This window comes from Channa argus, chromosome 20 (genome assembly GCF_033026475.1).
Source record: "Channa argus isolate prfri chromosome 20, Channa argus male v1.0, whole genome shotgun sequence".
Classification (NCBI taxonomy): Eukaryota; Metazoa; Chordata; class Actinopteri; order Anabantiformes; family Channidae; genus Channa; species Channa argus.
The window spans coordinates 6,990,683-7,013,546 of record NC_090216.1 but is presented as its reverse complement, the minus strand read 5'-3'; the positions used below and the strand labels follow the sequence as shown (position 1 = coordinate 7,013,546).

Here is a 22,864-nt window from a genome sequence, read left to right as displayed (position 1 = left end):
GATTGACATAATATTCATTACTTATGATCAAAGGAATTGCACATGTAAAATCAGCATGGTAGCTGACCTCCTGGAGGTCATGGCTGGTTTCATTTCATGACACCACACAAGGTCAAAATGGTCAAAATATGAGGCAAGCTGAGTTTTATGTCATGTTGCCATGTTCTACAACATTTTAGAACATATTGCCATGTTCTAAAATGTGTGTCGGATGCATTTGATGACAACACACCAGAAAAACAAATGGCTCTGAATATCTGCTGGTGGGTCATAATGAGTTGGGGGGTGAGGTAAAACTAGTTTACACCATCGGGTAGTGGAATAAGATGCACAATGAGTCCTCTCCAAGGCCACCGATCAATACTCTTGAACAAATTGAATTGTGTATTTCTTTTCCTGATGCATTTACCACTTCACTTGCTCTATTTCTTCAAGGGCAGAGAACACACATCGCACGAATGATTTTCACAGTGCTGCTTGAATACTGTGCCATGCAAAATGACTAAAGTACAGTTTTAAAGGTCATCTTAACGACAGTTGAAACCATTCAACCTGTTTTCTACAAGGTGCAGTTTGTCGCATGGAAAATTATTTTATATTTACTGTGTAAATGATCGTTTTCTGTGAACACAGTGAAAGTGGTGTTATAATCCATATGCTGGTCTGAATCCCATGGCACACACAAAGACATATTGTTGGATGAAACTCAGGTGAAATGATTTATTCCCACGTTTTCCACACTGCAAGTTACTGTATCTTCACAGCTTAGTTGAGTCTGAGGGACATTTATTATTGTGTGAATGTGCTGCAGGATTTTTATTCCATTCCCTCGTTTCTGAAGAGTCTCTTCCGTGTGGATTCCTGCGCCATGACACAGGTTTTTCTATCTCTCTGGGGCTGCCGTGGCTTGGGCTCCATCAGCGTGACTGATCTCATTTATCCTAGTAGCATCCAAAGAGGCCTGCAGTGTAGGGAATGGAGTTTCAATAGCAGCACTGTTAGTGCAAAAGCACAGATCATTGAGCTGTGCAGTGTGGCAGCCAGGGATTCGGATGTGTAAAAAGCAGTTTGTATTTAGGATTTGTCTGTATGGGGAACTCCAGGGTGTGGGAGATGTATAGTGCTTCATAATGGGATAAACAAACAGATCACAACCCTCCACTGCAGTGAATCATCTTCTGTGCTGGATTCAGTATTAGTCTATCAATAATTCCTGCTGAGATGTCAGAAACACAGCAATGTACTGAAGCAACAAACATATGGTAAGTAAGCTTTAAAGTGATATGACTTAAATCGGAATTACAGATTGTTTGTTAGTCTTCTTGAAGATTTAACATTCCTGTAAATTATATATTTTTTTTTATTGTTTTCAGAAATTCTTCAAAAGAAACTGCTGAGCTGTGAAGCCAGAAATGATCCTCTCCTGTTGATTCACTCAAATCCATGAAAATTACATGGAGTGACAGAATATTAGAAAAGCACACATCTTTAGTAAAGAGAAATCTGAGCAAGGGCATTTATTTGTGTGCAGTTAATGCCTTCACAGATAGAGAAGATCCTTCGGTAAATGTGTGAGCAGACTCATCATCTCATGACATCTGTCTCTGTAGCTCCACATACCAAGTCATTTTGTTCTTTCGATTGTAATTGATTTCTACTTTAATTTATTAACATTGCCTATAGAGCGCCTGGAGCACGGCGCTGGTTATCTGGGGCTCACCGGGAGCTTAATCTCCTATGATGAGTTGAATTAATGTTCTAGTAACATATTGATTACAGAATCGATCTCTGTTTCTTTACATCGTGTTTAGATGATTACTATGAAATGGTACAGCGTTAAGCAATAAGATGAATTCCCTTTGCAATCAGTTTCGTTCAATCTAAATTACAGCGGCCTCTTTTTTTTGGGGGGGGGGGGTGATAGCGTGTACACCATCTTTCACAACAAGACGATCAAAGAAATGAATCACCGCCTCTAGATTATTATTGATTAAGCTAGTCTTCTTCTAAATCAGCCTGAAAACATCCAGTAAAAATGTTTGTTACGTCCTTCCCAGCAATCTGTACAATCACATAAATTCTTGTATGGAGGTTTCTTTGAAAGATACAGATTTAACACATTATACATAAGAAGTCAGTCTGCAGTTCAAAAAACACGAGTAGGTGTTAGCTACATTAGAAGTAAAATGAGTGTATGTGTCTGTGTAAAGAACAAGTAAACAGAAATATTAACATATATATGTTGCTCTAAACAGCTTTATCATAAGAGGTCCTTTAGGATTGTTTTTGTGGCAGTATGCATTTGGCACCCGTAGGTGAGAGACAGCCATAGCAGCTGCTGAATATATTACCAAAACACCTCAGTGAATCAGCCAACAAATTTCTCAGTTTTTGTCTTAGTCACATGCAATAAACATAACAAAAAGTAATAGCCGTCCACTGAGACATGAGAAAATGCCTACATAAAACAACACATCATGTCATCTCTGCCTCAGCAACCTCAGCGAGTTAGTTTAAGTGCAGTGGGGTGAACGTTGCAGATGTCGAACCTCTGCTGATCCACCTCCTTGTGTGGCAGCAGGCTCTTCCGTGGTAAAAAAAGGGCCGGCGCCAGCGAACTCGCGGCTGCCCACCACCTGCCAGAAGCGCGTGCCCTGAAGGAGAAAGACAGCCTTGTGGGTGTAGGAGAAGTAGGCAGCGTCAATGTTGCCATCTGGATGGTCCCCGCTCACCACTGGAGGGAAAACATCTCTGATGTTTTTGGGGAAGCCTCTTGCCAAGCTGTTTGCTTCCACATCGAATGCATACACCTGTTTGAACAGATAATTGTTCCCCTTTTATATAGAAATCAATCCAATTAAAACATGCAAATCACAGAGGAAGTGTAGCAGGTTTGTTTGCTTGAATACATGGCCCCGTATTGCCGAAACACAATGCATTAGCTTGGTCTGTCCAAGATTATGTTTATTGTATTTCCACTTGTTCAAGAAACTAGTATTGTTTGGTTTCATATCCCATATGGAAACAGTATTTGTGATTAAAATGAAGTCAGACCCAGAATAAAACACGGCCTAAGGCCAAATATGAGCTGTTGCGCCTCATTGACACCCAACTCCAGGATACATAACACCACCTGTACTTTACAAATGTGGCCCACTACCACCAGCACCTAGCTGCTGTCAGGTGCAGACCACACAGTAGACTTAACATGGCATCTTCATTATGTGACTGGAAACCACCCAGTAGTCTTATGCTGTAATCAGGAGCCCCAGGTTGTCTGTGCATCATTTACTTTGTGGTAAATTAATTAATGAGACGCAACTTTAGGAACTATTAACAGATGTATTTAGCTTTTGGCACAGGGCCCACAAAGGTATTAATAGGTAAGCTAATGAGGCAGACACATCTGCACTCATATTCTCTGACAAGTTTGCCATTAACCAAATTACCAAAAGTTGACACACAGTTCCCTAAGGGTTTGGGATGTGAAGGAGTCCCTCCTGTCATAAAAGGCTGTGTCATTGGGATCAGACACCCCTGGGAATCCTTCTGGTGACCTTCTGGGTGCTTTTGGAACACCTGGTTATTCTCGTTGTCATACCTCCAGGACTGAGTACCTGTCCACAAAAGCAATAGTGTCTCAACATGTCTTTGAAGAAAATTGTTAGCCTGCTGACAAATACCTGTGTATATTTACATCTTGCTTACCTTTAAAGACGTACACGACATCTCTTTTTCTCGACCACACATGCACATTTGCATCCACTCCATCCAAAGGAATCCCACGCCAGCCGATCTGCAGTGTAACAGGGTCTTCATAGCGTGTTCGGTTATTTCTGTACCAGCCGTCTCTCATGAAGTAAGTGTTAAAACAGATGACAATCTTCCCATAGGGTGTCATTTCCTTTCTGGTCCAATCAAACACTGTGTTGAATCGACCCTTGCAGCCCCCTAGAGAAAGAGAAGTGCTGTTTTGTGTCAGCCTGTGATATGTGTAAAGAGAATTTAACCTTATTTAACTCCCGGTCTGTGTGTCACTGTATCCACTAGATGGTGCTAAAATGATGTACCATAGAGGTGCTGTATGGCTTCCCTGTCCATCCAGTCCATCTTAAAGTGTGACTCGTGGGGAAAATAGTTAGGCTCCATTAAAGATGTGTGGGGTGGGGGGGGGGCAAGGCATGGTCAATCTCATGAACAGCCACCTAACAGGCAACAAATAACAATGTTGATAGGATATAAAAGCTCCAACTGATAATAGTTTTCATTAGAGCATCACTTAGTCAACATGCAGTAAGTTTATTTTAAGAAGGCTGTTCCCACTGCCAGCATTGTGACCAGTGAAATGTTCATATCAGTGAGAATGTGGATATCACCCAGGAACAAGGCATGGGTAAATTCTTGACCAGTGCCATCAAACCTCCGGTTGCATCCAAGATGCCTTCCTGTGTGGATTAAAGTGAAATTTTTTTTTTAAAAAAAGGAAGCTTTTGCTTTCTCTGGTTACTAAAGTAAATCAATGTTTACAATTACTGTACAGTACAGCAGCTTTGTTGCAGTAAGGACATACAAAGTTGTACAAAACCAAGTTACTGTATTCCGGCTCTGTTACAGCTGAAATGTGGAGAGCTGAAATGCTGATTATGGTGATTATGGTAATTGGGTTTGGTAAAAGTGGAGCTGATTTTACCCACTTTATATGCTGACAGATGGTTAAGACATAATATTACATCAACATTTATTAGTTCATAAGTATTTACTAAAAAGTATTTAATGTCTTTATATTAAAACCTCCATGAGGTGTTAAAGTTGTGGCTGATCTGTTTATATTGGCCCAGACTTACCTGTGCCAAATTCCAGCCTGATTTAAACATCTTCCAGTGGAGACACTTCACGACCTAAAAGTCAGTTTGAAGATTTACCTCAATGTACCTGTCAATAGACAGCTGGCTGCTGTAGCCTTCTCCTATTAGCCTCCATTTCAATACCTTTTTTAGAAAAAGCCATGTAACCACTTTCACTCAAATCTCTCTCTGCTTTTAGATACAACAGTGACGAGGTGAGGTTTTCTGCATTGCGGTGGTCCACCCGGATTGCCGGATGCTACTATTGACTATTTGATTGTCCATGTTCATTTCATAAGAACTGTTGAGAGTGTTATTAATTAAAATGTAATCAAAAGGGTTAAAGTCATTTGTGTAATTTGCATTAGTGTCATTTGAAATGTCTGTGAGAGCCTGATGTGTGTCGTTATTTTAGATATATCATCTTCAGAGGGGTTTGCAGTACCAGAAGCAGTCTCACTGATTCTGTTATTTGCTGTGCTGCTGCCAGTCTCATTAAAATTGTCATTGGGAGTGTTGTCAAAATCTGAGAAACTACTGGTTCAAGATTGTACAGGGGTGTTTAGGTGAATCTCCTTGTCAGGGACCCCACACCTTGGTTTGTTCATTGCCACTTTGGTGGCCCCATCAAATGCAGCTGTGACACGCAGGCCAGATAGCTTCTGAATCTCCTTAAGTGCCGAAATAAATGCTTTGCTCTCATTTTGTTTGTTGTAGTCATCCTATTTACCAGTGTCCAGTGTAATTTATGACCTCTGCAGTGTACTCGCCCGTTATAGCTCAGCTTAATGAGAAAGTAAAGGCTTGGACATCAGAATGATCACGATTGTGGAAAAGTTTCCCTGCATCAGCTGAGCCAATGCTCGTCCAAAAAAGCAAAATGATCAGCTGGATAAAAGTCAGCATTGTGATGTTGTCTTACTCCTGAGATTATATGCAAGTGGATGATGCCAAGTTAGAAGCCATACTGCTTTATAGACAAATCCAGACTGTTTCCAAACCCATCTAAAGCTGTGAGACTCTGAGGGTAACCCACCCTCCCCACCTCTGTGTGAAAAGTAAACCTCTCTTTACTGTCAACAACTCTATTTGATTGAATTGTATGGGTATGTTATGCACACTCCGCTGGTTTTAAATGCACCATTGTTGACCTATGGAAAAAAAGTGAAAACCTTCTTTTTCATGTGGACAACTGGGAACACCTGTCCTTAAAAACACACACACACACCTTTGAGTGTTTCACGATAATTAAACCAATAACCAAACCTTCCACATTTTTACACTGACCAAAATTTATTTTCAAAAAATACATTTTCTTTCTTTTACAAGCTTAACACAAATACTGTAATTATCGTGGAAAATAATAGAATTAGTACATTGGCTTAGACTTTCTTAGCTATTTGTCATTGAAAATGGGCCAAAACTACTTTTTCCTCATTGCAAACAAGCTGATATAAGCATGAAAAGTGTGCAATTTGAGCAGAATAGTAAAGCAGGCAAATGAAAATGCATATCAATAATGCGAGACCATACAGTCAAACAAAAAAAGGGGTAGAATTATGCACTGTGGCTTGTAGGTGATTCCTGTAAAGCCTTGGCTATCGCTGCAGCCAAGTGTTCAGCTGATGGCTTTTCTGCAGTGCAGCTGACACACAGGCCTTTTGCTATCATCGCATCTTGTGTAGTAGGCCCTATAGCAGCAAACTGGAAACAAAGAAGTGATTGTCAACGTCACTGAATATTTGTTAGGTGCTGCCCATTAACAAATTTTAATGTGTGTGACTATGAGCAGGCTGTACCTTTATGTGCCTCAGCTCTTCACCTGACAGCCTCTGTACCACTTCTAAGCAAAAATTCACTCCAGAAGGGCTGAAGAATGCTATGCTGGCTGGGATGCCCTGTACAGCAAATACAGAGAAAGAAAATCAATGGTTGCTACATTTAAAAAAATTATCCTCTAAAATCTAGGAGGAGTGGGGATTTACCTGCTCTCTGAAATAGTTCTTGAGATTTTTCTCGAGATCTGGATGTTCAGCTGTTTGATAGACAGTGAGCGTCTCCAGGGGCACTCCTAGAAACAAAGAAACAGATCTCCACAATGACAAAGGTAATGCAATTACTATTTTATAATTAGTATATCCCCATTGGGAATTTTATCACCTTGAGTTTTTGCGGTGCTCACAACAGGAAGAAATGCCTACCATTTTCCCTTAATGCCGTGGGCAAGACTTCTCTTTTGATTGAGCCACAGGGGAAAAAAAGAGGTGGACTATTTGTGTCCTCACCTACAATGGGAATTAAATATGAAGGCATATTTAATATCAGAGCAATAATAAATGTTCTATTAAACTAATGTAAGAAAATAAAATCGTATCATACGTTCAATTATAATACGTGATAGAATTTCTGCTGTCCCTGTGTCCTCACCCAAAGGATTAAGTCCTAGATTTTGAACTGTGTAAGAAAAAAAGCATAGGGAAGGTTATAAATGAAGAACATATTGAATGCTATTACAAAAAAATTGCCGTCAAATAATCACTACACAAATAACAGTCTAATTAATTTTTTTTTATTAAATTCCAAAATTTGCAAATTATGAAGTCTGACAACAGAGAGACTACACTGATAATTGCTATGAGGAAAGAAGGTAAAACACAATTCAAGAAGGTGCTGCAGCCCCTGCACATTTTCACCAAATACAGTAAGCTGTCACTTCTGCACAAGCTATTTCCAAATGAATGGGGGAACCAATCCCGCAGTTGTTGGTTCAATCCCCGGCTCCTCAATCCCTAAGCATGACACTGAGTCATGTGTGTGATTGTGAGAGCCAATGGGTGAATAAGGAGCAGTGTAAAGCGCTTTGAGTGCCAATATGTAGAAAAGCGCTATATAAGTGCAGACCATTTACCAGGTGCCTGCCACACTCTGCTACAATTAACATTAATGTTGCAAACGTTTATAAGAAGGCCAATGCACACAAATGGAAATTACTATTACATCTATATTTTTAGATGTGACATTAACCCACCTAATGCTGCAGTTGCCTTCCCCACCACATAGATGGACTTGGTGTTCCATTTGTCTCTCACAGAGTTGTTCCACTCTGAATTATTAAAAAAAGAAATCAAGCTTCGGGGAGTTAAGACCATTATAAGATATTAATGAAGCACAGGGTGCTGATTATGATGCTGTTAAAATGTTGTACTCAATATCCTCTCACCTTCACTTCCTTCCCCTGCTTCTAGGCACTTCTTCACGGCTTCCACTGCTCTTGGACTGGTAAATACAAGTCCTCCATATTTTTCCGGTTGGAGAAGCTAAAAAAATATTAAATATTAAAATTAAACTTAATTAAACTTATTAACTTATTAAAATATTAAATATTTAAATTAAACATTAAGAATATTATTTACCTTATTTGACAAGGTGTTTAACGAGACAAACTTAAAAGACAGTACGGGAATTAGGGTTGCTTTATGACCTTGTGATGCCAGCTCCTGGGGAATCAAAATAACTGCAGTTATTATTATGTATTTGAACCATCAGTACCATTAGATGCAGGCTACAGAAATATTAAGAAACTGACTCAACCTTAATATAAGGATCAGGTGCAGACTCTCCATCTCTTGGCTCTTTCAGAAGCAGTACATGCATCTTGATAATGACCTTAAAATAGTGGATTCAAAAAGATCATTAAGGAAGAATATAACGGAACAAACCACTGGTTGAATATGAATTGCTGCAGTCGAAGTGAGAAGCCAAGAGGACAGTGGGTGTGAAGGTATAGCAAGCTATGCTACACCCTTAAACTGTCACATGCAAGCTGCTGATAACAATGTTGTGAAGTGACGGTTATTAAACAGTACATGAGGATCAAAGAGAAAGCAATAATGCCACACTTTCTACCTGAAATCCCTTTTGCGTAGGAAAAACATGTTTAATGTCATCAAGTGGGTTGTTGTTTACATTAGCAAGACAAGAGTTAGTTTAGCTAGTTCAGATAACCATGTTCTTAACATAACCTGTCTGGAATGCCCGATATTGCTTGATATTAAATGTAGCCTGCTCTTATTGTACAATCGAAACTAGACAGAATGTGTAGATGAGGGTTATAAATACACAAGTTCATGCACAAATTTCTTCTACCTAGTATACCTAGTTCCTCATAATACAGCTGAGCTTCAGTCGAGATCAAGAAGACGGTCAAGGAGGGGTACACATAACATTGACTATTCCCCTAAACTCCCAAACAATGGTACTATATGTAAACGATTGTATTTTTTAGAAATTATAATATTTAAAATAATACTGCCTAAAATAACACAGCATAATAAACATACACGTTTGTAATCACAAATTCGTAATATAGCAACAGTGTAAAAAAAAAAAAATCAACCTCCCCCTTTTACTAATATGGTATATTCCGCTTGCCAAGCTGCTACCAACAGACATTGCGGCTCTTGACGCCGCTTTGGCAAGTGGGGAGCCTTATGTAGTCAGAGCCGTAATGGCGGCTTCAGGGCTTAATTTTCTGTAGCCATTTGGGGCTGAACTTGTGAGCTATGCCCCGCCCACTCAGTTGACACGTGTGTTTCACGTTTGCGCCATGGCTTCGTCTGCTAAAAGGAGAGCAGTAGGTTTGGGTGAAAATCCCGAGGAAAGTGAAAACAGCTCCGATGAGAATCCAGAGGAAGACGATGATTCCGAGGAGGAGGAGGATAGTGACGAAGAGCAGCTCAATGAGGTATTAACAAAGTTAATAGTTAGTTCTATTAATTGCCCTGCTAGCAAGCTAGTTAGCTAACTAACTAGTTAGCTTTCGGCTACGGCAACGTATCGCTACCAACTTGAGATTTTCTATTTTTTTTCCGTTTTACTACGTGCATCCATGTCAGCAACAATGGCAGCAGCTCTGAGGACAAGGGCACTACATATTTCAAAGAATCTTTTCCTTATAATATAACTAGAAGGGTTTGTCGTTGTGGATACGTAATAAAAAAACAAACAAAAAAAATCCCTGGTGGCAGCGATACGTTGCCGGATTCGGCATGTGGTAACGCACACTTAGTATTTACTTTTGATTTTAGCCATGTTTGAAATAAGCAGCCTTACTAAAAGAACTTGGATATTCTCTATAAGAATGAACGTTATTGTGACTATTCATTGTTTATGCTGTTAGAAACTGTAACTTAACGTACTTGAAGCTAGAATCGCTTATTTAACGTAGCTCAAATTACATGAGACAGCTAACTGCTGTACTGTAACAAACTAAAGAAAGCAGACAACCTTCTTCTGTTAAGAGTTTTTTGTTGTAATACCTCATTGAGCTGCTTTTCGTCACTATCCTCCTCCTCCTCCTCGGTTTGTTTTCATTTTGTTTTTTTTTAATTCAGGAGGTCATCGTGGATTTTGAAGCCCACACTATATCAGGCAATGACTTCAATGGCATCAAGAAACTATTACAACAGGTTTGGGAAATTGTTATATGTTTTGTGTCAACATCATCATGTTCATATGTGACAAGCGAGCACCGTTTTAATGATGTCACTTATGGAATGTTTGGATACAGCTCTTCCTGAAGGCTCATGTAAACACATCAGAGATGACAGAGCTCATCATTCAACAGAATCATGTTGGAAGTGTCATCAAGGTGAGTTAATTAGGGGGTTTGAAGGCATCTCAGATGTCACAGCCTATACTTAAAAGGAATTTCAGCTTTAACGTGTATACACCTCTCCTCTCACCTTGCTTCAGCAAGCAGAGATACCAGAAGACAGTGATGATGATGACCCAGATGAAGTTTTTGGCTTCGTAACGATGCTCAACCTTACAGAGCGTAAGGTAAGTGCACACAAGCATGACAGGCTATGTGGCAATGATGAGATGATCTCATTCATTTAAAGTCTTCCTATGTGTTGGCTTGGTGCTTTTGGCAGAGTGTACAGTGTGTAGAGGAGGTGAAGGAACTGATCATGGATCAGTGTGGGAAGAATTCCACCCACAGCATGACTGAACAGCTGGAGCAGATCCTCAATGACAACAGCAAACCTGTGGGTCTACTGCTGAGTGAGCGCTTCATCAACGTACCTCCACAGATCGCCCTTCCACTGCACAAACAACTCCAGTGAGTTCCCTGTCTGTCCTTTGTGTGTTATTTCTTCTGTGCATGCTTGCATTAGATCGATCTTAGTTCAGAGTCGCAGCACCCTGGAAGAATTCTTATAATTTGTTGTTTGTGCTTAGTGGAAAAAATATATGTTGGTGCTTTTAACACTTCTTCAGAGGCATTATGTGAACCGAATATGGTTCTAAAATGGATAATTGTTTACTTGCATTTCTAATGTCTAAATAGGCATCTGTTCTAAACTTCCTGGATGATGGCAAAAGCAAAAAAATCAGTCTTTTGATAATGTGTGCAGGAAAATCAACTTATTGTAATTCCGTTCTCCAGGGAAGAGATAGCCGAAGCACAGAGGACAAATAAACCCAGTGGAATGTGTCACTATTGTCTAATGATCAGCAAGACCTGCAAAGAGGCAAGCAAGAGTATCCCGGCCAGAGGAGGAGCTGCTAAAGAGGAACACGTGTTTATCAATGCAGAGGAGGAGTTCTTTTATGAGGTTAAGTCTACTAAAAGCTAAATAGCCTCATTCCATATATTTTACAGTTTAATAATTTTTTTTAAATTTGTATGTCCAAAGTACAGCCAAGATGTGAATATTTGTAGCCATGTCTAAATATTTAGTTTCAAGTATTGTCTGTGTTTTCCTTGCAGCAAGCCATCTTAAAGTTCCACTACTCCGTCCAGGAAGAAGCAGACTCCTGTTTGAGTGGCAGGTGGTCATTTGATGACGTACCCATGAAACCTTTCAGGACAGTGATGCTGATACCAGCAGACAGAATGCCTGCCATCATGGACAAACTCAAAGAATACCTAACTGTGTGAACTTTACAATACATTTAAGACCTCTGTTAACAGAAGACCTTCAGGCCCAAGGAAATGGTTTACTGTGCTCTTAAGAGACAAATCTGCGGCCGGCTTGTTAACCTGTACATATTGCACAGTGATGGGTATTTTAGAGGCACTTTTGTAAAATTACCGAGAAAAGGTGAACCAATGCATAACCTGCTTATCCAGCAAAATGTATAACTTCAATTTTTTGTGAATATGAATAGATATACTCCTAAGTCACATTGAGACTTTTGGTTATAACAAGGTGATGAACCAAGACAGCAAAACATTAAAGATGATCAATCTTATGTGTAAAAACAGCTGATACTATAGAGTTTCAAAAAATGTGAGAAAAACCTAAATGATATATACATTTTTAGAAATTAACAAAATAAAGCCATAAAGATGTACAAAATACCAATATCATTCTCCTGATGATCTGATTTATTAATAAAAAAAACTTTGAAAAGATCTGCATACTTTTACAGTCAATTGCTTTTTAACCTCTGGCAGCATCAGTCTCAATTAGCAAGACCTGGTTATTGAAGAGCTTCACCTGAGCGTAATTATTATATTATATATTATTATACATAATTATATTCAACTGAAGTGTGTTCATGGTGTAGCTTTGATTTAAACGTTGGCTCAACAGCAGTTTTAAAAACTCCAAAAAGGTCATCATATACTTCATAGTGTATATAAAAGATTCAAGCCCAGCGTTTTACATAAATGTGTTGATATTACTGAATTGCACATCTGTCATAAGTCTGCAGTGCCTTTGTACAGCCACTGTTGGCATCAGTGCTGATGCTGGTGGCTTTTTGCTTCTCATCTTTACATTTTCTGGATCCAACTGGGTCCAACATGTCCTGCAGTATGTCTTTACTTTCACTAGAGGGTAGATTGTAGAAGAAATACACTGGTGCCATTTGAAGGAACCTGAAACAGAATCACGGATCATATATTTTGAATTAGGTAAAAAGTAACAATATGGCTAATACTTAATTTAATGTGCAAACATTCTAAAACAAATACTGTTGTGAGGGTTTGAGGATTAAGATTCAAATAAAAATGGCTAAATGGCTTAGTTCTACTGTATTAACAAAAAGAGCCATAACATGTTTGTCTCGTCAATGCAGGGCATAGAAACAAGTCTGGTAGCGATCCTAGAAAGGTATCAACTTACTGTTGAGGGGAAATTTCAGAGACTGTTCTCATGCAGTTGTTCTCTGACAGGGTATATTCATGAAATAAAACCCACTGTGGCAGTCTCAGCTTGTGCGACTGAGCCCCATAGCTGGAGAGCGGGTGCACCTGGGCCATGTGCTTGTGCGTCAGAATAAAGTAGTTTCCTGATCCGTCAACATCTCGAGCAATCTTCAAAAAAAGAAATGACACTATAACTTTCGGTACAGGCAAAGTCGTTAATACAGACTCCGTATTCGTATACCTGCATGAAGAACCCAGCCAGCAGAGCTCTTCTGATGTTGAGGGCATTGGTCTTTGTTCCAAAGGAGGGTTCAGAAATGGGAAGTTCAATTCTGATCAAAGTGTCAGTCAACTCCGATCTAATGTCGTCAGCCGTCTTTAGGGCAGAATAATCCAGAAAATAGTCCTGGCACCACTTTTCAGCACTCAAGTCTGATAAAAGGCATCACATGCAATACAGTAAAGCAGTACTTGGTCATACTTAGGCTTGCTTGGAAATTCAGTTTAGGATAACACATTACCATAACTATTTAAGACAATGCCCAATCAGGGTTTGTGTAATATAATTAGTATAATTTTAATTAGAAACTAGACTGGATAGAAATGATCAATTCAAAGGTACTGTAACATCAATTATTTTAATTATTTAAAGTTTCGCTTGAAATTCAGGATAATGCACAATGAGTCATAATAGGTGTATTATAGCAAGAGGTGGTTCTAATGTTTTGGCCCCCTCAGGGTGGCAATACACTGTCCCCAATGAAGTAGTCAGTAAGTGTATATTTATAGTTTAGTGTAGTGCTACAAAACCTTAAAAAGTACTCCATTTTACTTGGAGTAGGCTGGTTTTGGGTACCCACGGGTCTTACATTGTTCTCTCTGGGTTTGTTTAAAAGCACCGTAGATGTTTATGAGGGTGAAGTGATCTCCTTCAGGGTGCTGGAACTTTCTGTGGCACTGGACTGCTTCGTGGGTCATGCCAGCAGGTGGCTCCAGGAAGCAGCTTGGGGCTAAAAGATGAACAAATGATCAGGTCAGGAGTCACTAAATAGAGCCCCCCACCCCAAAATAATCTGGTTCAGGGTCTGAAAGCAGCTGTAACTTCTTCTTTAACTTCTTCAGGATCTTTAGCTGCTACAGTCATGTTGATATAGTAAATCAATGAACAAATCAATAAACTTCCTTCATTGCAAATACTATATAGTAACGAATGTTGTCATTAGGCTAAATTTGACCATGTGGTGTTTACATACCTGTCAGCATTGCTGCAATCGTCAACATCTCGCTCACACAGTCAAACTCACAGGATGCCAGCAGAGCTTTGGCCATCTGAGGGTCCAGAGGGATTTCGGATATTATGATGCCAATCTCAGACAAGTTGCCATCATCATCTAAAGCTGCAAGATAGTCCAGCTCCTCCAATGCCTGCATGAGACTCTCGGGATCTGCCAAAAAGGATCACAGATCCATTATTATTTGTTTGATATAAACTGTAGAATAATTCAATAAGAAAGGGGAATCCATGAAGACATAATAGTGTCTTAATTGATGCAAAAGGAAATGCTGCCCTATTGTTTAACGTGTTGAAAACAATGAGCACTACAAATAACAATGTGTGCATCAATCGCACTGAAATGATTTGTATTTGTACAATACAAATACTTGTGTTTCTACAGACATCAACATGCCAAAAGAAAGATATTTTAAACACAGAAGATTGATGACTTTTCCACCTCACTAAAGGATATTTTCAGATTAGAGTAACTAATATTTATACCCGTTTTTGCAGGAATGTAAAGACATTACAGTACAATTGTGTGGGACATCATCTTCATTGTACTTGTCTGGTGCTGCACTAATGAGACGTGTTGTGTAATCGTTAATGAGCTGGCCTCTTTAAGCCTGTTCTGTTCATGTTCATGACAGGACCTTGTTCCCAACTATTGTTAGTAGGGGGGTCCTGTCAGCTCAGTTAAGTCATGGCTGACTAGGCCCAAACAGCTAACAGGAGCAAGTCCGTATTTCCTCTTGCCAAAAAAAACCCTCCCATGTAGCACATCTCTCTGGCCCTGGTCATGTTTTTTGGGTTGGAGGGAGGTGGCTGCTGATGCCTCTCTGTTGGAACCAGTAACTCCCCCAATAAAAGTGCTTTTAATGCTAAATCAAGTTTTAATGTTAATGCACAGATACGCCACCTGGCCTGTCGATGAAATCACATGGTCCAAGACCGGCTATCTCCATCCTTTTTAGGAAAAGCACTGTTGCTGTAATGTTGGACTCCAGGATCTTTGGGGAATTCTCTGCAGGAAGCTTCCTCTCCTCCGAATACAGGCAGAAACATTTACCTGGGAAAATACATCCAACTCAATTCCATGAAGCAAAAAGCTGATACATTTCATGAAGGCGTTTCTGGAGTTCTCCCTTATTATTAATAATCCATACTCTTTACTTACATTGTCCAAGTATGACTTTCCAAGCAACAGGTAAACTTTTTTAAAAGCTGACTGTCCAGCTAGCAGACTCGCACACGTACCTGTTGGCCCAGACAGCTGCTTGCGTGTGTCTGCCTGACACTGACTGATGGGTTGAAGTACTTCGGAGTTTGCTCTTATTCTTGGATTGTACACCTACAGTGGAAGGTATAATCCAAGTGCTAATTAATATCAGCAGAATACTTGTTTGGGTAGATGCTGTAAGTATATGTCTTGATGGAAGTAATAACTCGCCATTTTCATGTGAACTCCAGCGTCAATAACAAACTTGACAGACTCTGACGCCCACCACATATCCTCCCCCTGCTGGGTAGAAATGAAAACTCTCCTAGACTTCTTGGAGTCTGGCTGCTCAGTCAGAATGGGCAGTTGTCCTCCCTGTCCTGGGCACAAGACCACAGTCACCATTTGGCCCAGGTCCACTCCCAGCCTGGCACCCTCTCTCGTGAGAATGCTTTTGGCACAATGAACCTCCTGCAGTAGTGTTTTCAAGCAAAGTGGGAGACAATAAAGTTGTGAAATCACAGGTGGAGCTGCAAGCCTTGGGCTAACGAGCAATATCTTACCTGGGCTGAGGCTAAAAAACAACAACATCTCCATCTCCTTTAGTTCGATGGATTTCCAGGACCAGCCTCAGTGCTGAGTAGAAGTAGTCTTTATTGCCACTGTTGCTGTGAACCACTTCAGCAGGACGCGAGGTCTCCAGACTAATGAGAGGGACGCTGCCATAGTGGTTCAGCAGCTTGTTAGTCATGGGCGGGACAGCGAGGACAACCACCCTGAGCTCGGACCGATGTAGCAGAATGTCCTTCAGGAGGCCGAGTAGTAGGTCTGTGCTAACTGTCCTCTCATGTGCCTGGTCAATAATAATGACCCCATAGTGCTCCAGGAAAGGGTCTGACATCATCTCTCTAAGCAGCATATCGTCAGTGCAATATCTGTGAAATAAAGGCCATGAGAGAGGTGAACAGGAGAGGTCTGTCCCTTCCAAAGGCATTAGAATGCCAAGACTAATTCATCTGTTTTTGTTGTATGTTGAAGACATTTGTCTATAAGATCAAAAGATGGATATATATAAAAAAGTTCAGAGTTTCAACTGTTAAACAACACAGGGAATAGCACCTTTTGTATTAGATAACCTAAATTGTACAAGCAGAAATACTGCATATCTTCATCAGCAATAAGCATCAGACAGCCATGTTGGAATTTGCAAAAACACAAAAAAACATCAAAACAAAGAATCCAAAAGGTTTGTGACACCAATGGGTCACAGGCTTAATGCACTTATTGCCAACAATCCATATGCAGCCAAGTTTTACGTTTTTATTGGCTTCAAGATTAACAGTTGCAATAACTAACTGAGATTGACATGTCAAAAACGAATCAATTATCCTTACTGTTCTTTTACTTTTGCAGTGTACAGGATGTACAGTAATTCATGCAAACCTCATATTCACGCTCTATGCTTTTGTCTTGAGCTGTTAGATGTTCTCTATCATTTACTGGCAAAATTTCACCTTTCACCAATTGTGTGTGCAGCAGGTGTTTGATGGATTTACAGTAGAAAAGAGCGGCTCACAGTAAAGCCCAATAAAAGCTAGAGCTGCATCTTGCTACATCTCTGTACAGCACAGAGACCACCACAACTAAACAATGATGTTTGGCATTACATGTACCGATGATGATATTTTGGGGGAGACTGAAGGAGACTTTTCAAGTGAGGAGCACAAGCCAGGAAAAGGTTAGAAGTGACAGATCGTTTGTGGTTAATATGCTGCTGCTGCTGCTGCTGCTGCTGGGTATGAAATAGACAGAGTGCTCATCAACAAACCTCAGAACAGTGTCAGATGAGCAGCAGGTCTCCAGAGGGATAGTGTAACCCACTTCATGGCCTATGTTCACATCCATTTCATCAGCCACACGTAAGGCCAGATCTATGGCCTGCTGCTGGTTGGTCTGCGTGCACACAACCATGCCGTGCTGGTACTGGGCAGACAGACAGAACTCTGCACACCACTGAGGGATCTGAAAGAGAACAACCGCTGAACGTCTGCATGTTTCAGGCTTCACATCCAGTCAGTTTTCAGTGGCGAGCATCTTTTCAGCATCGTACCAGGAGCTTTTGTTCAAGCACGCAGCAAAACAAACACTGACAGGAGATATTCTACGGTATTATCGCTCATAATGCAAAATTGCTTTGGCAGCATGTGGCAGCTCCAGCAGATCAGGTCGTAGCAGCGGGAGCCTATGTGCAGCCTGACTGTCGGGCAGGCTGGAGCACGGCCACTTCCACAGTGTCTGCTGTCACACAGAGTTCACAGAGATCAAAACTGTGCTTAAATGTTGTGCTTTGCCTCAGTGGGTTTAAACATCATACAAACTGGGTTATAAAATGATATTCAGGTGCAAACTGAAGGAAAGGGTGAGCAGAGGGAGATGCACAACTCATAAAAGGATCCTGTGTTGATATAGAAGCATCCTGGTGTTTTACATCAACATAATTAAAAGCTGAATTTATTAAGACATTTAACACCAACTTGTTCTCTATTACACCCTTTAACTTCTATCCTTACCTGTGTACTCCTCCCTGTCTTTGCTGTCCCAGACACAATAAGCATTTGATTGTGGACCAGAGCATCCTCAAACTCACGCTTGACCTTCCACACAGGCAGAGCCCTTCTCTCCTCCAGTAATGTGTAATAACGCGAGGAAAAGGGCAATCCATCGAACTGATTTAGCTCCAGATCCTCCCCAAAGGCAAATGAATCTTCCCCGGGACATTCTTCACTTTCAGGGTAAACGTCTGGCTCCGCTGAGTTATTTCTCTCCGACATGACAGATGTGTTTGAACCCGGATCACAGCGCAAAAAAACCCCCAAACACTTTCCCACAGCTCCATTCAGATGAAATCGGAAATATTACAAAGTCTTTGTTTTTTGTTAAGTTTAAACAACACAGCCTGTAATATCTGCGCACCTGGACGGATCATGTGATTAAATTATAAGAACCTCTCCGAGCGTCTTTGACTGCAAAAATGCCATTTGTTAAGCTGTTTGTGGCTCGTCCAGTCTCAGCCTGGCTGATGCACAATGAGCGCCGGTGCCTAAAGCTGTCCTGCGTGGCTTCACACGTGTTTCGATCGTCACAGGCCTTCACATTCCCCTCTGAACAATGTCCATGACCCCCTCCCCCTCCACAATCTATTGAATATTAGCCACATAATCACGTGTAAAGAAATGAGGGGACTTACACTGCGGATGTTCCAGTGTCTTTAACAGTCTACAATTAGGTGTAGCACCATGGAAGCCACCTTCCACATATTTATGTTATTTCAAGTTATAAACATAAGATGATGACACATGTATGAGGGGGGAAAAAAAATATTAAGAAAAGAAAAACTTTGGTGGAGCATGACTACACCCACATGTGAACCGGATCATTTAATTACTTGAATTTCAACTCCAACCATTTCAACCTTTGACTTGTAGCAGGCTGCTGCCTCTCCACCAGGAGGAGCTGTTAGGTCATTTCTACAGACGTCATTCCAAAGTAATTTATCTATTTATCTATCTTTCCACACAAGAATCAAGAGCCTAAACATCAGACAAACGTAAATGTCTCAGCTTTGCTGTGTGAACAATTTGTCAACCGTTAAAATATTCAGCCCTAAATACAAAATGTTGCCTACCGAGATGGATGATCTTGTAGTTTTTGGCCTTTGCACCCCAGCCACCCTCTTTATGTTGACAACTCAAATCTGGCTGGAGCAGCAACTTTGTTGAAATGATTAGAAGCTTCTTATCAGTGATGCTGTGTGTCATTGTTATCATGTGGACCTGCTTCGATTTCTCATTGGCAAAAGGTTTTCTTTCCACACGGTCTTGTAAAAACATCCTATTAAACACACTGGCACTCGACTCCGTTAGGTCAGCATCGGTTAATCCTGACAGGCAACACTGAACACAGAATCCCACACTGGTATTGATTGAAGCAGCGTGTTTTTATCTCTTATCCCTTACAAAGGCCTCGTCAATTACTTTTAGTCAAAGCTCTGATTGTTATATTGTTGAAACGGGATAAGCTGCTACAGTTGTCAATGTAAAAGGGTAAAACAATCTAAAACTTCAAACCTTTCTTAAAATCCTGTCAGCCATGAAATTCTAAATTGCACCGATTAATATATATTCAATATTCAGTCTGGTGGCAGTTTTCTTCACGCACAAAAGAAATGTCAGAGGCACCTTAGGGAAGGTTACATTTTTGAAATAGCAGTTTAAAAATGTATTCAAGTTTGAAACATGACTATTTTCTAACAACGAAAGCCTGATTTTGTGCATTTTGCAATGCCATTCACTGTACGGTAGAAATATGATTTGGAAAACAAAAATGCACGTTGTGTATAAAAGAGTTCAAGCCCAAAACAAAATACGGAAAATATTCTTCAGTGATTGAAAACACTGTTTTTACTAATAGTGTTAAGTGTTCAAAGTACCATGAGCAGACACAGACAGTTTGTGTTCTTTTTTTTTTTTTATATATATACATATAATGTATCAAACAATCATCATAAAAAAAAGCATTCTCCATGAAATGTGTTCACCTGTAACACGACATACAAGAAACATACTGTATAGACATAATGTACAGTCAGGTGTCTGGACTCAGTACATGGGTACATAGCATTGAGATAGCAAAGTAAACAAAGCAATGAAAGCAAAACTAATGTAATATTAAAAATATAACAGTATCAAAAGTAATAAAGTCCTAAGTTCACTCCAAGTCAACTTTCAGCCTACATACTTGTGAATAAGAGCTGTGCCTAAAGAAAATGTGGCGCAGTGTGAGTGTATATATGCTGCAGTGGAATCCAGTAACATGCCTGCAAAAATAATCTAACACTTAAAGTAAAGAGACTGACTTAAAAAAAAAAAAGACTTAAATTGCCAAAGTAAAAAGGTACAAAGAATAGAAAATGAATATCTGCCAATTAGGTTTTGATTGACTGATGGCTCAGAGTACAAACTAAACTTTATTTTAGGAGTGGAAACAGATCTAGAAATGTGTCCTTGTCGAGGGAATAGGTCATTTCCTGTTACAAAAAAATTAAAAATTAAACATTCACACATGGCGTGTGAGCTTTTGGAGTCCTGTCAATGTAAACGAAATGGCAAACTGGTGATACTTCCCAAGAAACAGGCCTGCACTTCAGCTCTTTTGTCAGCCCATCAAATACCCACGCAGGGTTTCGGGTGTCTAACCATGTTGAGAATCGCACTGCAGGACTGCTGTGGTACCACTGCTGACCGGTCTTCTGTGGTTGTTTCACGCCTTTTCAGTCTGGCTCAAAGCTACGCTACGCGGGGCATAAAACCTTCCAGAAAAACTCCATTGAGTTGCAAATGATCCATAAGTGTCCTCTGAACATATCTCCCTTCTCACGTGTGATTGCACAATAACACTTTCTGTTGTGCACAAAGCAGAACTATCATGTACACGCTTCCCTTCATTGAAACCCATTTTACAAAAAGAAATTCTGCAATCACAATTTCACAGATTGACTTCCCATCATTCTCCTGCCGCTGATGCGATACAAAAATCATAAAACCGATGCAATAATTGCTACCGTATAATAAAAGTGTCTGGCACAGTGGACTGATTGGCAATAAATACAGAATATAAATACTTTACATGTACCTGAGCGCAGACTCTTAGCACCATTCAGAGACAGAGCACCAAAGGGACACAGCAGATCCTCTGAACCTTCAGAGAAGCCATCATTGTTTAAGGTTTTCAGAGTTTTAATAGTGCAAATTTTTGTGTGTCTTATTACAACAATGTCCCTTCTGGCCAAAGTCTCAGCTGCTGTATTTGACATTGGCAATTATGCAAGGCTTTGGTAGTGTTGGAGGCTGCTTGGAACTGGGCCTAAAAGAGACCAGACAAATGTGAACTCAGACAGAGGGACACAGTGTAAATGAATGATGCCAGCTTCAATTTTGTTTCACATTTAATCTGGGATGGGGTTGGTGCTCACCTGCTGGGGCGTGGGACAGGGCGCACAGGTCTGGGTGCACCAGGTACTGACGCAGGGCCACAAACAGCAGAGAGGCCTTGGAGTGCAGTGTGGTTCTGCACGACAGAGGGACTTCGAACCAGACGAGAGCTCCGGGGATCAGCAGGAAGGGGCTTCTGAGGAGGACGGGGCTTCTCCGCCTCCTGACAAAGGACAGACACATCCAAATATTGACCGACAACCTCCAGCAGGTGGCACTCATGGTCAGAATATTACAGCTCAGTTCTGAGGAGTCCTCTTCTCTCATGCATCAGGACAGAAAATGACCATCATGGAGCTCTCATGTGGTTTTAATCTTCACGCTAACCCATGCATAGCCCTCATCCGATCTCCCTTTACATCCTCTTCGTCTTTGTTGAAAAGGAGTGTCCACAAACATTGTAGAATCGCATTCAGGAAATTGCACTTATTCAAAACAACCCATATATTAAAAGACACATTTAACAATGTTTTAGTAAACATGGTCATGCTATACACCATCAGGGAAGTCTTTCATGCCTTTGTATTCCTTGATGTCAAACATCATGGTAAACGGTCTGGCACTTTTCTATCTCACCTGCAAGACAAGTCTTGCTGCCTCGCATTCACCCATTCACACACACAACACTCAAGGTCCTGTTAGTGAAGTCTGCTGCCAACAGGAATCAGTTTCACACTCTGGCATGAAATACAGTAGGACCAGCTGTGAGAATAGTTACTTCATGATGTCAAAACATTTAGCATATTTACATCAAAATGTAGTTGTCCATAGTAATGCATTACTATGGACAACACTATTTAGCATTTACAAGTACTTTGTAAACCTTCAATACATGGTTTTTAACATTAAAAGTATTTGCAAGAAGATATACAATAATATATTGTTTAATGTTGATTTTGCGGTTTTAAAATGCATAATATGAGGGTCAAAGTAAAGTGTTAACATGTCTCTAATAAATAAATAGCGTACAAATATGTAAGCACATTATAAGCACAAGTGTATTTAGTGAGAACCAAAGCGGCCTTTATGAAATGTTAGTATTCCCTCATGTGATGTGTCCTTATGTTTATTAATTCCATTACAGTGTTGAGTTTTGAGGGCAAACCTCCTCTGTGACCCCTCCATTAATCTTAACAAGACTGGAATGTCATTATCTGTTTAACGCACCTCTAATTAGCTTGATACTGGTCTGGTATCCCTTTGACCTCAGCTCCCCTGTGGCGTCATTTTCAGCACCGTCCTTACTGCAGTCTCAGACATAAATTAAATTCAACACAGGGCTGCTCATTGCTCAATGCTGGTCGACATCCACAG

General features: G+C 40.3%; 5 protein-coding genes across 10 annotated transcripts in view; 1 reads left to right on the top strand and 4 right to left on the bottom strand.

Moving 5' to 3' along the window:
- Positions 1-770: 770 nt before the first annotated feature.
- Positions 771-5,452, bottom strand: mmp21 (matrix metallopeptidase 21). Its single transcript, XM_067489095.1, is given in 15 exon segments — positions 771-2,617; positions 2,619-2,830; positions 3,490-3,552; positions 3,555-3,617; positions 3,709-3,951; positions 4,071-4,163; positions 4,166-4,205; positions 4,289-4,351; positions 4,354-4,445; positions 4,845-4,897; positions 4,899-4,927; positions 4,929-4,994; positions 4,996-5,036; positions 5,290-5,378; positions 5,439-5,452. Coding segments are annotated over 15 exon segments (1,278 nt in total). The 3' UTR covers positions 771-2,500.
- Positions 5,453-6,116: 664 nt separating this feature from the next.
- On the bottom strand, positions 6,117-9,109 carry uros (uroporphyrinogen III synthase). Of its 3 annotated transcripts, none has more exons than XM_067487444.1 (10): positions 8,991-9,109; positions 8,436-8,510; positions 8,258-8,341; positions 8,065-8,161; positions 7,873-7,947; positions 7,224-7,298; positions 7,046-7,129; positions 6,830-6,915; positions 6,644-6,742; positions 6,117-6,548 (listed from the first exon to the last, which is right to left on the bottom strand). In XM_067487444.1, the coding sequence occupies exons 2-10, from the start codon at positions 8,496-8,498 to the stop codon at positions 6,402-6,404; spliced, it is 810 nt and encodes a 269-aa protein (XP_067343545.1). In that variant the 5' UTR covers positions 8,499-8,510; positions 8,991-9,109; the 3' UTR covers positions 6,117-6,401. The 3 variants fall into 3 exon arrangements, with proteins under 3 accessions (XP_067343545.1, XP_067343546.1, XP_067343547.1); XM_067487445.1 differs by having other exon boundaries at positions 9,000-9,076; XM_067487446.1 differs by lacking the exon at positions 8,991-9,109 and adding an exon at positions 8,751-8,982.
- A 298-nt stretch (positions 9,110-9,407) lies between these two features.
- Positions 9,408-12,267, top strand: bccip (BRCA2 and CDKN1A interacting protein). Its single transcript, XM_067487442.1, has 7 exons — positions 9,408-9,588; positions 10,238-10,312; positions 10,414-10,494; positions 10,599-10,685; positions 10,781-10,968; positions 11,296-11,464; positions 11,620-12,267. The coding sequence occupies exons 1-7, from the start codon at positions 9,451-9,453 to the stop codon at positions 11,788-11,790; spliced, it is 909 nt and encodes a 302-aa protein (XP_067343543.1). The 5' UTR covers positions 9,408-9,450; the 3' UTR covers positions 11,791-12,267.
- Positions 12,223-18,651, bottom strand: LOC137105349 (putative pre-mRNA-splicing factor ATP-dependent RNA helicase DHX32). Its single transcript, XM_067487441.1, is given in 12 exon segments — positions 12,223-12,735; positions 12,983-13,173; positions 13,247-13,437; positions 13,875-14,015; positions 14,259-14,450; positions 15,201-15,350; positions 15,539-15,632; positions 15,732-15,971; positions 16,064-16,077; positions 16,080-16,435; positions 17,329-17,522; positions 18,071-18,651. Coding segments are annotated over 12 exon segments (2,223 nt in total). The 5' UTR covers positions 18,332-18,651; the 3' UTR covers positions 12,223-12,536.
- Positions 18,652-20,013: 1,362 nt separating this feature from the next.
- LOC137105348 (disintegrin and metalloproteinase domain-containing protein 12-like) overlaps positions 20,014-22,864 on the bottom strand; it is a 62,816-nt gene continuing 59,965 nt past the window's right edge. For 3 of the 4 annotated variants that reach the window (XM_067487437.1, XM_067487438.1, XM_067487439.1), the window contains 2 exons: positions 21,532-21,713; positions 20,014-21,422 (listed from right to left, as the gene is read on the bottom strand). In XM_067487437.1, the coding sequence (XP_067343538.1) occupies positions 21,353-21,422; positions 21,532-21,713 (252 nt within the window). In that variant the 3' untranslated portion in view covers positions 20,014-21,352. The remainder of the gene's footprint in view (positions 21,423-21,531; positions 21,714-22,864) is intronic. The other variant, XM_067487440.1, reaches the window with a different exon arrangement.